This window comes from Poecilia mexicana, unplaced genomic scaffold, assembly GCF_051168715.1.
Source record: "Poecilia mexicana isolate PSO_F unplaced genomic scaffold, ASM5116871v1 scaffold_16, whole genome shotgun sequence".
In the NCBI taxonomy this organism is placed as follows: Eukaryota; Metazoa; Chordata; class Actinopteri; order Cyprinodontiformes; family Poeciliidae; genus Poecilia; species Poecilia mexicana.
In genome coordinates this window covers 14,409,668-14,421,718 of record NW_028263385.1, presented here as the reverse complement: position 1 = coordinate 14,421,718, position 12,051 = coordinate 14,409,668, and the positions used below count along the sequence as shown (strand labels likewise).

General features: G+C 36.3%; 2 protein-coding genes across 4 annotated transcripts; one reads left to right on the top strand and one right to left on the bottom strand.

The window, feature by feature from the left end:
* Positions 1-1,766: 1,766 nt before the first annotated feature.
* c16h19orf85 (chromosome 16 C19orf85 homolog) lies at positions 1,767-7,391 on the bottom strand. The gene is made up of 3 exons (XM_088014199.1): positions 6,018-7,391; positions 4,653-4,842; positions 1,767-3,521 (listed from the first exon to the last, which is right to left on the bottom strand). Exons 2-3 carry the CDS (start codon positions 4,838-4,840, stop codon positions 2,540-2,542), a joined length of 1,170 nt encoding a protein of 389 aa, XP_087870325.1. The 5' UTR covers positions 4,841-4,842; positions 6,018-7,391; the 3' UTR covers positions 1,767-2,539.
* A 673-nt stretch (positions 7,392-8,064) lies between these two features.
* Positions 8,065-11,791, top strand: LOC106922019 (mpv17-like protein). Of its 3 annotated transcripts, XM_014994107.2 has the most exons (5): positions 8,065-8,155; positions 8,992-9,329; positions 11,217-11,287; positions 11,369-11,398; positions 11,487-11,791. In XM_014994107.2, the coding sequence occupies exons 2-5, from the start codon at positions 9,002-9,004 to the stop codon at positions 11,604-11,606; spliced, it is 549 nt and encodes a 182-aa protein (XP_014849593.2). In that variant the 5' UTR covers positions 8,065-8,155; positions 8,992-9,001; the 3' UTR covers positions 11,607-11,791. The 3 variants fall into 3 exon arrangements, with proteins under 3 accessions (XP_014849593.2, XP_087870003.1, XP_087870004.1); XM_088013877.1 differs by having other exon boundaries at positions 11,217-11,398; XM_088013878.1 differs by lacking the exon at positions 8,065-8,155 and having other exon boundaries at positions 8,969-9,329.
* Positions 11,792-12,051: the final 260 nt, after the last annotated feature.

Genomic DNA, 12,051 nt, shown 5'->3' with positions numbered 1-12,051 from the left:
TTTGTTGATATTTCTATTCTTACATTTGACATTAAGACAGTAATGTGAGCCTGATTTTATCAGTCAGGTGCTGACATTTTGTTTATTAATGCAAACAATACAAATATCAACTAATTAAGAGTTGTTTCCGTTTAGGTTTTACAGCCACACCGTTAAGAAATGTCCGACCTAGAATAAATAATACATTTAGAGTTTGTGGAAAAGTAGAAACCAATCTCTTGCATTGTTTTCATTCAATTTACTTTTTATTGTCAGGAACTAAAAAGGTCCAAAGCATGCAGAGACAGAACAATGTAACATAATACACAGAGTAAACTATTTAATTATATATCCTTCAAAACAATGAAACGTTTGTTAAACTTAGCCTCAAAATACTCACAGAAAACTAAAATTCTGTTGCAAATGAATGAATAATAAACCTAGAACTAGTACAAAACCATTCATGGCATTTCTTAGTGAAATGACAAAAAAAGAGCAAATAAAAATCTGAAAAGTGTGGCATGCACTTATAAGCAGCTCAGAACTACACTGGAAAAATTTGGATCAAAGCATATTCATGTGTTTGCATGATCTAGTCAAAGTTCAGAACCAAAGCTAATTGAGAACACTGAAAATCTGTGGCACGTTCACATTTTCTTTCCATCTAAACTACCTGAGCTGGAGCCATTTTTCAAAGAAAATCGTTTACATTGCACACAACGTATCACATAATGTCTCATAAAAACACATTTGTAGTTCTATTATGACAAAATGAATACTGTGAATACTTTTGCAAAGCTCTTCTTGTCCTGTTGATTAAGAAAAGAAAAAGAATAAAAACATCTCAACTTATCCATGTAATCCAGGTCTTATGGTCTCCAAAATATTTAGTTATAAAGCAACTTAAAGGTGACCATTTATGCTTCCTTAACAGGCTACGGCTACAAAACATGTCAACATTTTTTTGCACAGTTATTTTTAGATAATGAGATTTTACTCTGGTCAATACGAGTTTCTTTCAGACAGAGCTGCTTTAGGGCGTCTTGTCACTTTAAATCCAAAAAGGTGCTTCTGAGCATACAGTGATAAAACCAGCTGAGCTTTTCAGTGAGCTCAACTGACTGGAAAAAAAAAAGTGGAACTCCAACTTAAAGAAAATTTGTTAATATATTACATGTGGCCAATTCTGGCTCGCTATAGCCTTTTATGTGGCCCTCTAAACTCCTAATTACTAGAGGTGTGCCGATCGATCGGTCACCGATCATAATCGGGCCGATTTTCGTGAAAAAGTGCATGATCGGTGATCGGCGATCATTGTCTCTTTTACCGATACCGATCACCTGCTTCTCATTTCCAGCCTGCCTGGATTGTTTATTGTAATGGATCCTGTATTTGCCTTTGAATGTTAAGTTTTATACTTTAACTTTTTGGCAATGTTGAGAGGTTTTATGCCTTCATATGTTATCAGACTGTTAAAGATAGCACTACCAATAGCAGTACAATTTGCACAATGCCTGTTTTGTTTAGTTTTCTTCTTGGAAAAAGTTATTAAAAACAAGTTTTTGTCTAAATTAAGGTGAATTCATGGTTTCTTTTTCCACATAATGTAACCGGTAGTGTTTATGATAAAAAATAAATAAATAATAATTATGTGATCGGTATCGGTGATCGGTATCGGTATCGGCAGGAAAAAATCTGATCGACACATCTCTACTAATTACATCAATTATTCCCTCCAGTTTTTCACAAATCTGTAAAATGAACACAAAATCAACACATTCCCACCATTCTTTTCAAATTTTTACTGCAAATTTCCCTCAAAATTGGCCAAAAAACATTTTTAAGTTTAAGTGACTGCCGTCCCAGCTGACATCAAATCATAGTCCGTGAAAGTCACGTTTAACATCAGTGCAAATATAAAAATTCCTTACAAATATTTCTAAACTGGCGCCACAAAATATGTGATTTTGATTGTTAAAAAAAAAAAACAATCACAAAATCCTGAATGCACTGATCGGTGTGAAAAGATGTTCAATATTATTTAATTTTAAGAAATACTTATTGAATGCTGAAGCAAACACCTATTTATTGATATTTTAACAATTTAATAGGTTTTATCAATATATTCTGGCACAACCGGCCCTTTAAGAACATTTAGATTTTTGATATGGCCCAAAGTGAAAATGGGAAATCTCTGATTCATAAGCATGTCAACCTTAATGTACTTACTTTTGATTATAATACAACTTAATATATTCACTTGGATAAACTTAATTTGATTACTCGTAACAAATAAAAAAAAATTCAGTTGGACTACCTGACTTTTTTCCAGTGTGGGGTTGCTAGGTAACGGTACAGTGCCCATCAATTGTGACTCAGGAGGCTTTTGAAACAGCTCATTTTCCAGATACTAAAATAACTACTTTTTTCCTGAAAACGGGTTGTTTTCTTTTAAGCTTTTTTTTTGTAGAATCAGTAGAAATCCCAATGGGAGTTTAAAAACATACAGAAATGCTTAAATATGAACGTCAGCGTAATGAAACTCCGTAAACGTGTGGATTCAGCAGTAAGGCAGCTGCCTGTCCTTCAGGATGTCAGGAAACAGCCAGTCATCGTCGTGAGGAGGCGTCGGTACGGGATGGCGCTCCTGCTGAGGAGGAGGAACTGGGAAAGACTGAGCCATGCCTTCAAACGGTGCGACGTTCAGGTCGTTTCCCAGCATGCAGCAGCTCCCCTGCTGCTCAGAGATGCTGTAGAACGAGGCACTCGCTTTGTATTCACTTTGTCTCGGCTGACGGGAGTTTCCCGTGTTACGCTGGACGTAATCTGCAGTTCCTCCTCGATCTTCTTCACAGCTGTAGCCAAAGCTGCATTCAGGCTCCATGTTCTCCTCCAACCCGGTGAAGTTATCAGACAGAACCATGTCTTCCATCCGGCGCGGACAGATGGTTTCAAAGTAGGACTCTACGTCCATGTGACCCACTGGGTCCGTGAAGAGCTCGGTTATGTCACGGATGGTTTCTTGTTCTGTGTTGGCTGAGAGGTCCGTCAACATCTGAGCTGAGAAATCACAAGAGTCGAGAGACAGCGGAGAGAGCTCTGGGGAGAAAGGAGGAGATTCGTCCTCGTTTTGGGTGAGAACAATAACATTTGGGTGCTGGTCGTTTTCATGGAGGTTGTTAATTGGATTCATTTGGTTTTGCTGACTGGGATATTCAGACTGAAGGAGCTCTGACTCCTGAAAAACCTTTGAGAACTCAGCGGCTTTGTTTCTTCTTTTTTCATTGGTTTGTCTCGTCTTGTTTTGGTTGTTGGTGGATTTTCTTTGTTTATCGTCCAGCTCCTTTGGCTCCCCGGCAACAGACGCATTGTCCCTCGACCTTGAGATGCCCTTTGCATCTGTTTGACCTCCATTCTGATCAGGATTCTGCAGAGCCTCGCTCTGGTACGTGGAGCCCTGCGGCTCCAGAGGCTCCTGTGTGTCCTTAACATAAAGGGCCGACGCCAGACGATGGTTCGCTGCTTCTATATCTGCAAATTTCCTGTTGAGAGACAAATGACTATCAGAGAACAAAATAATTTTCTTTTTATTGTGCAGATCTTAAAGGGGAAATATTATGTAAAAATTTTTGAGCTTTACGTCCTGTTGTAATGTTATATCCTCATCAAAGAGTGTTTCTTTGATTCTTTCATGCATGTCTGACAAATCCTTGAATCTCCATGGCAACCATTCAACTGTGCAAAACGCCTGGTTGGACCTAGCCCCGCCTTCAAGGTGTAGCTCCTCCTTCAGGAGCTGCAGTTTACAAGTTTCCGAGCTACAGCCTCACAGAGCATCCCTTCCCCTCCAACTCGCCCACTCAGCTCCTTCAGACTAGCCACCAGCAATTAGCAAACATCGGCTGAGCTCATTGTAGCAGCTACTTAACGCTGGTAAAAATGTTGTTAATAGAGGAACATTGTTATTATGACGACGTCTCAGAAAGAGCAGAAGTTTTTCAAGAGACAGAGGCCCAATTTCAAGGTGTTAAACTACAAAGTCAGATTTCCTTTAATCATACTAGATATACACAGCATTTTATTGGCAACTGAAGCTAACACAGTTGCTATGGAAACACATAATACTGCCCCTTTAAAAAAGCAGATCAGCCTCCATCACCTCTACCCTGTTTGTTTTCTTATTGTTTGGTTACATCAGTGTAAATGTGTTTTATTTTAGGATTGTCTAATTACTTTTGATTCTTCTGGATCCTGAGCTGATTTTGTCTTGTCAGTTAATAATTGTAAAATCCAAAATAAAGTATTTATAAAACAAAAGCAGATCAGAACCTCTGTTTTGATTGCTTACGTATCTTTGAGTTAAAATTTTTCAGCAACCTCTGGTAATATTAGCTTTGCACAGGAATCTGCAACATTTACAATCCAAAGAGAACCGCTATTTAATTTCTATTTAACAAACAAAACTTTTGCAAAATGAGCATGGACACCTTTTCTTCTGCAAGATGTTAATATTTGTGGACAACTGTCTAAAAAAAAAAAAGCACAAAGTTTCCAACCTAATAAAAACAGCTCTGTGCTCTTAGTGTCATTACTTTGTGGAAATTTAAAGAAATTGTTCGTTGAAAAGATGCTAAAATCAAAACTGAATTTGTTCGTTTGTTGCACCGACGTACCTCTGGATCATGTTGTGCAGGAAGCGGCGGTGGTTGACCTGCCGCTTGGACGGACGGCTCTTCCGGGGCTTTTGAAGAGTCCGCATCATGTGACCTGCTGCTGAAGTCACAAAGGTGAAGAGGTCACGACCCCACGGGACGCCTCGCTCCAGACCGGGCTCCAGACTCACAGAGAAGGACGGCCGCATGGCTGCAGAAAGCAAATAGTTTGGGATTTTGTTCTTTTCATTAAAATGTATTAAGTGACTTTATTTACCTGCATCAACAAAAACCGTTTACTCTGCAAAATAAACTTCAGAAAACTTTAACTAAAAGCTTGAAGAGCGTCAAACATTTTCTCCCAACATCATTCTGCTCATGAAACTTTTACTGTATTTGTGTTATTTAATGATGCATAAAAAGGTATTCAAACATTGACAACCAAATAACTCTCAGAAGCAGCGTTTCTCTTTTCAGGGAGCAAATAGCTTCTTATGTACGTACACAGATACATGTTTAAATAAAACATGTTGTACTTCAGATATTCATGAACATAAATTCTTTAAAATGCCAAAGAATTTTTATTTGAACATTAAATAATGTGGTTAATGTTTTCCTATTTCTGCTCTCTCGTGCCTTTTTTTTAAATTGCACTGCTTCACCGTCACTTTGTGTAAAAATGACAGAAATTTCCTGGTGTCAAAATTAATTACCAGAAAAAAAACAATCTGATTTCACTCAAAAACTTTCCTGTCTTTCTCTGTTCCTGTGAATCCTGTGATACTACTTCCTTATTGCACATTAAAAATTAAAAATAGATGAGAGGACCGATATTTATAATTTACTGGTTTGTTCATAGCCATCTTAATTCCTATGTAACAAATGCTAAAATAAGAATATTTAATGTTAATTAGTAGATAATCTGTCAGTTTAAGTACAGTTTTGAGAAATGAGATCAGAAGAGGCAGAACATAAAATAATTAATGGTTTATAACGTGAAATATTTTGACAGTTTTTTCAATAACAAATCACTTTAAAGTACTTTTAAAAGATCATAATCAAATTAGAAACATCAGACAGATAGATACAGATCTATCTATGATTATGTTTTTTAAAATTTTCCACAAATATCATTATGCCATAAAATAAACCGTATCCATTATTTTGTTACAAAAGTTACTGTTTTATTTATTTTACTTCCAAATCTAAAAATTCCCTTTTGAAGATATTAATCAAAAATATGTTGCTGTTTATCAGCAACATAAAACTGCTCTTCATGTTGTTGGGCTGAAGGTAAAAAAATTAACCTTTTATTGTAAAGATTGCACATTCCTGTCCTAATTTATGTCTTATAATTTAGTAATAATAGCAATAAATGTCTCTTACCGTTTAGCCTGAATGTTGCTGCATGTGTTAGAAAGTCTCTGCAAGCTGCACTGAAGGAAGACGAGGTGCAGCTCTCCAGAGATATGTGGTGTGTGTGTGTGTGTGTGTGTGTGTGTGTGAGAGAGAGAGAGAGCGAGAGAGAGCAGTTATTGTAGCTTCAGATTAAGTCAAGAGTCATCAGCGCTGATTGCAGACGCACACACCCCCTTTGCTCCGCCTGGTTTCCACCTTCGCAAATTGACGGAGCCGATGAGAGGCGAAAGCAGCAATTATGTGAAAAGTCAACCGCTGCTTGTGGAGGAAGCTGTGGGCTCAACGTCGTCTCCATTGTGAGCTGCGATAAAAAGCGGCCAGTTAAAGACCGAGAAGCACAAACACCGCAGTGACGGCTGCTAACGAGGCTTTAATTGGTTGGTTTGAACTCTGACCCCTTATTATCACATTCTCAGGTGGAAGAGATCAGATGGTTGCTACTCGCTTTAATTGACCTTTTCATTTCAATGCGCCTTCCGAGTGCAGGTTTTTACATATCTATGGCAGCAGGTGAGAGTCTGTTTAATCACAAAGGAAACGCTGTAACAACATTTTATCTTCATTTACTGTCGATTCTCTCCAGTTTTATTTTTTAGATTAACACTGTGAGGTTCCATTAAAAACAACGTTGTTGTGAATCATCCTGGGTTTTTAATGAAGGTTTTTTGTTGTTGTTTTTATTTTTTGTAAGTATTTTTTATTGCAAAAACATTTAATCCATCTCTGTTTATTTTTTCCTTTTAAATTTCAGGTCTTATTGTTTTTGGTAGATATATTTTCTCACATCAATATCCAGGAAACAGGATAAAAATCTAATTTCAAGTCTGAACGTCTGGAATTTACTATTTTCCAAGTCTAGATAATACAAGCAAAATTTAATATTTAAGTCTGTCCATATTAACTATTTATCTAAAAGAAGCATTTTTTTAAAGAACAGACGTTTTAAATTGAGTTTTAACCTTTTAATCTTTGATCTGTCAATCAGAGCTTGTGTTTTTGTCCAACTCACTGATCCAACAAATAATCAAAAATCAGAAACGCCTGTTTCACTGCTGTTTTGGTATCTAGGTCCATTTAGTTTTGTTTTTAAACTGGATCAAAGGTTCTTGAAGTGGGTTTAGTTTTCTGGAGTTCTGTGAAATTAAGATGTTATAGAAATCATAGTTTCATTATTCATCTGGATAAAAAAAAAAAGAAAACAACTCGGTGGATGTTTTGCAGTTAAATATTGAAAAAAAAAATCTAAGAAATCTGGGAAAAGTGTGGAATTTCAAAATGCAAACTCTTTTCTTTAGCTATTGTATTTATTATAAATGAAATTTAAAAAGAAAGAGCTTTACCCCTTCCTGTTCAACATTGTCTACTTTATTGATTTAATGCAATTAATTTAATTCTGTCATGTTTTTTTCTAATGGAAGTTATTTGAAAAAATAACTTTTTTCTGAGAAAGCAACAATCTGAGAAAGCAAGTCACTGATTTCAAATTGATGTAATGTAAAAATATCACAAACCACTACGCAAACAACAACCATGAATTTGTACAACGTAACTGATTTTCTGACAACTTTGCACAAAACATAAAGACAGAAAACACCTGATGGGGTTAAAATATTAGAAACATGTTACTCCTGCTTCGCAAAGTGTCTTCACCAGCTTCATAACAAAAACAAAACAAAAAAATACATTTTTATTTATTTCTTCAATAAATTGACTGTTATATGAATCTTTGTGTTTCATCTCAGAAGAGGGAGCCGCTGCCGCTGCTGCGGAGCCGCATCTATTTATAGAAACAACACATGTGCTTCTGACCGGAAAGCTGCAGAGTTTACTCCATAACTGAGCCTCTACTTCAACAACGTTTTAGAAAATAAAATCTGTGGTAAGTCACGTCTAAACTCAGAAGCTTGACAGTGTGAAGCTGTTCACATGTGCTGCTTTCCCACATGATAAAAAGCTTTATCACACATTCCTGCTAACCTTTGACCCGGCAGGAACATTTCTGTCACTTCTGCTCTTCTCTTGGTTCTTCCACGTTGAGCAGAGCCAGTGGGAACGGTGTTTGTTTCAGTGGCTTTGGGGGTTTAAAGAGGAGCCAAACTCAAGAGGTGCGTTTGATTGTTACGATTTATATTTTTTCATAAAGCTAGGGTTGTTTTCAGACGTTGCTCTACCCTCTTCTTTTTGCACCACTTCTGTTAAGGTAAAGATGGATTACTCTGGTAGAAATCCTCTTTTTGAAAACAGGAAGTGATATTATATTACCCTGAACCTTTGGGGTGGAACTTTGTGAACTAATTGGTTGAATATCCTCAATGATGCAGCTCATTTTGTCTGTTAACTTGTTGAATTACCTTTTCAGCAAGAAATATGAGCTTTTGTTAAGTCAATTATTCCTTAATATTGACCAAAAAGTACTTGTGATCAGTGAAAAATGCTTCCCCATATTATGAGGAATGACTGAGTTAATTATTTCAAGTGTACTAAGACATTTGAGCTCGAAACTAGACCAAAACTACGTCTTGTTGTTTTCATCATATTTGGACCTTGATGCGATTATTTGGGCCCATTTTTAAATTAATTTCTGAAGTGAATGGATTGCACTGCAGGTTAATTATCATTAGCATAATTGCCTAAGTCCTATTTTTTAAAAATAAGACTTAGGCAATTATGCCACACATGCCATAAATGTGTGGCATGTGTTTTATTTAATAATAAAACACATTTAATTATTTAATAATAAAACACATTTAATTATTTAGTAATAAAACACATTTAATTATTTAATAATAAAACACATGCCACACATTTAAATTTTTTTATATTTACTACGAGAATTGTGCATCATTGGAGGTTTATGGGTTTAAAATGACCAATGAATTCATATTTTCTCAAGCCACTGTCCTTTAAATGTTCTGAAGTCCAACATGTTCCTTCTGGTCAGACGTTTCACCATGAACCGGGCCTGGGCCTCATTTCAGGCTCACCCGTACATCAGCAACGTTCTGGGGTACACGGCGCTGTTTGCCTCGGCGGACCTCATCCAGCAGAGAGTCCTGGGTAGAAATCCCGCCCCGGCGTCCGAGCGGTCCGCAGGGATCGACTGGCATCAGACGGCTCGAGTGGCGACTGTGGGCCTGTGTTTCCACGCCAACTTCAACTACCACTGGCTGCGAGGGCTGGAGAGGATGCTGCCCGGCGGCGGGCTGCGGGCCGTGACGAGGAAGGTGGTGCTGGATCAGCTGGTTGCTGCTCCGGTTACCATCAGCGCTTTTTATATCGGTGAGAATGCTGTTCAAAGACTCGGCTTCTTTTAAGAACCAACAACTCCTGACCTTCATCTGAAGCGTCTGAGAGGTGGGCAGACTCAGAGTACTCAAAAACTGTACTCTAGTAAAAATAGAACTACTTCAACATACTTTTAATCAAGTAATATAAAAAGTAGCCATCCAAGAAATCACTCAAGAGTAAAAGGTTTACTCAAGTCCTGAGTAATTAATCAAATTATTAATCATTTAGTTTTTAAAAGTTGCATCATCAGACGGGTCAAAATTTTAAGTTTTGCGTGTTTAAAGGACCTAAATGAGAATATTTCACATAAGTAACAAGAAATAAAAAAAAATTTTTCCCAAATCAATTTATTTCAATACCAAACTTTAGCAAAAACTGCAGGTGTGTGTCTTTGTCTGGTGAGTTTTTAGTTAACGTTGTTTGTTCTTCATAAAGAATCCAGACGTTATATTCAAGCAGTAAGAGTAGCAATACTTAATAATAAAATTACTCAAATAAAAGTAAAAAGTACAGTGAAGTAAAAATATTCCTAAAAGTTTTTTTTGTTTGTTTTTTTTTAAAAAAGTAACTCAAGTAAATGTGATTAAGTAGAACTATCCAACCCTGTGTACTTTAGATAAAATAAAGAACATTTATATGACAAATAACTGAGGATTCACATTAGTTTTTCCTACATTTACGTCTATGTTTGTATTTGTGGAACAATGGTGCTGCTGACTCACTACTGATTGGAAATTTAGAATATCTCTGCAAAGAAAAAGGCCAAATGTAGGCATGGACGACTTGGCTGAGATGCAGAAACACACTCTGGTCAACGAGTGTTTTGTTTCTTTATTAGTCACATTAAACAAACTGTCACTGTTTATCAGACTTTTCTAATTTAATAAAACAATAAAACTGAAAAGCAAATACATTTCCACCTCTGGAGTTCAGTGAATGTGGAGTTATTAAATCTATACAAATGATGATGCCAGATTGTTTTCTACTAAACAACATAAAGTCCAGACAGCTCATTTAGCAACATAATATACATTTACCCCTAAACCAAGATGAAAAGGTCATATGTCTACAGCTCCTTCACTGCCCTTTTAGATACGATTAAAAAGCCTTAAAATTAGTTAATCTTTTAATGTTGCAGCACATTTTCACACTGAATAACTTACAGGGTCCAACCTTTGATTTCAGTTAATTATTCAGAGTGAAAATCCCACATTGTGAATTTATTTTTCACTAAGTCGGCGATGGTGCCACACTTATTATAATAAGTAATTTCTGTTAATTAAATGTAACAGAATGTTTTTCTTATACAACTGCTGCTTTACTTATTTAAATGTCCACTCCTCAAAGTGGAGAAGATAAGAAAACGTGTAATTCATATGAGGTGAAACGAGTGTTGATCCTTGTAAATCAAGAAATGGCTGAAAGAAAACAGTAAGTCGCCTAAAGTTCGCCCAAAGAAAGAGCCAAGGTAGTTTAGTTTGAAACCTTACATTTATCTAACCATCAAAGGACAATGAAAAGTTACTTTATTGTTTGTAGAGTGGATGAAAGAGGGACATTCATGGGTTGTCAAGTCTCAGTAACACATTTGTATTTCAAAATAGTAGAAGCCACTGCAACATCTTTCATAATTTATTGCCATCAAATCTATAAATCTAAATATATTATACATGTTTTTATGTATTTCTAACTTAAACATGTTGTAATTACTTCATGATTATATTTTGCATTTTACAAACACACTAATAACTAAACTGAAATCTTAATTCCCTTTGTTGTGAAATATTTGAATATCGTTATATGGTTATGTTCTTGATTTTGAAGGACTGGACAAACAATCATTACCTGAGCATCTTAATTATCAGATCTATCTTTCAGGTTTAAGCTTTTTAGAAAACAGAGACGACCTACTTGAAGACTGGCGACAGAAATTCTGGACGTCTTACAAGGTCTTAAATTTAATGTTTAGCTTCACTGGGCTAAGAGACAAGCATGTGCTGCAGCTCTTAAATATCTGTCTGTCACTGCAGGCCGGAGTGGTGTATTGGTCAACGATGCAGGTCAGATGCTTTGTTTTCATTAATGCATTTCATTTATTCATTTATACAACACTGGGCTTTGACTTTTAATCTGTTTGCTTCTTGTCAGGCTGTGAACTTTGCCTTTGTGCCCCTTGTGGCTCGTACTGCGTTTGTGGGAGGAATCGCTCTGACTTTCACCATCTTTCTGTGTCATCTCAGACAGCAGCGCGGACACAAACCTGACTAAACCTCAGACATTCATGTTTAGGATGCATATTGTAAAATACTGGCATTAACTGAAGCTCATTTAAAGGGGAGGTTATATGTGAAAACTCTGAAAGAATAACATTCACAGGTCTGTGAATCAGATGATCGTCTCCTTCCAAGTGATCTGTTTACAAATATTAAATAAATGAATGCATAAATGCCTGATCTTTACTGTTTTTGTGGCTTTTAAATCTAGTAAACATGAGTTCATGCAGCCTCCTGTGTATGTGCGCGTGTGGTGTGTGTGTAAGTTTTTTGTTGCTTTGTAACCGAAAAACTCCTCCATCTTTATTATGTCACATCTGTTTTAATTTGTCTTATAAACTTGATTAATGAGATTCATACTGCTGACATTTGTTTTGTTTAATTCATCTTAAGTAGCTCACAACACATTAAATTTATATATTTTTGAAGCATGATAAAGA

Excerpts from the sequence above, each read along its gene's own strand:
- c16h19orf85 (XM_088014199.1), bottom strand. The coding sequence starts at position 4,840 with ATGCGGCCGTCCTTCTCTGTGAGTCTGGAGCCCGGTCTGGAGCGAGGC. Across the intron at positions 3,522-4,652 it reads CTGCACAACATGATCCAGAG|GAAATTTGCAGATATAGAAG; the intron begins GTACGTCGGTGC and ends GTCTCTCAACAG.
- LOC106922019 (XM_088013877.1), top strand. The coding sequence starts at position 9,002 with ATGAACCGGGCCTGGGCCTCATTTCAGGCTCACCCGTACATCAGCAAC. Across the intron at positions 9,330-11,216 it reads CATCAGCGCTTTTTATATCG|GTTTAAGCTTTTTAGAAAAC; the intron begins GTGAGAATGCTG and ends TCTATCTTTCAG. Across the intron at positions 11,399-11,486 it reads TGTATTGGTCAACGATGCAG|GCTGTGAACTTTGCCTTTGT; the intron begins GTCAGATGCTTT and ends GCTTCTTGTCAG.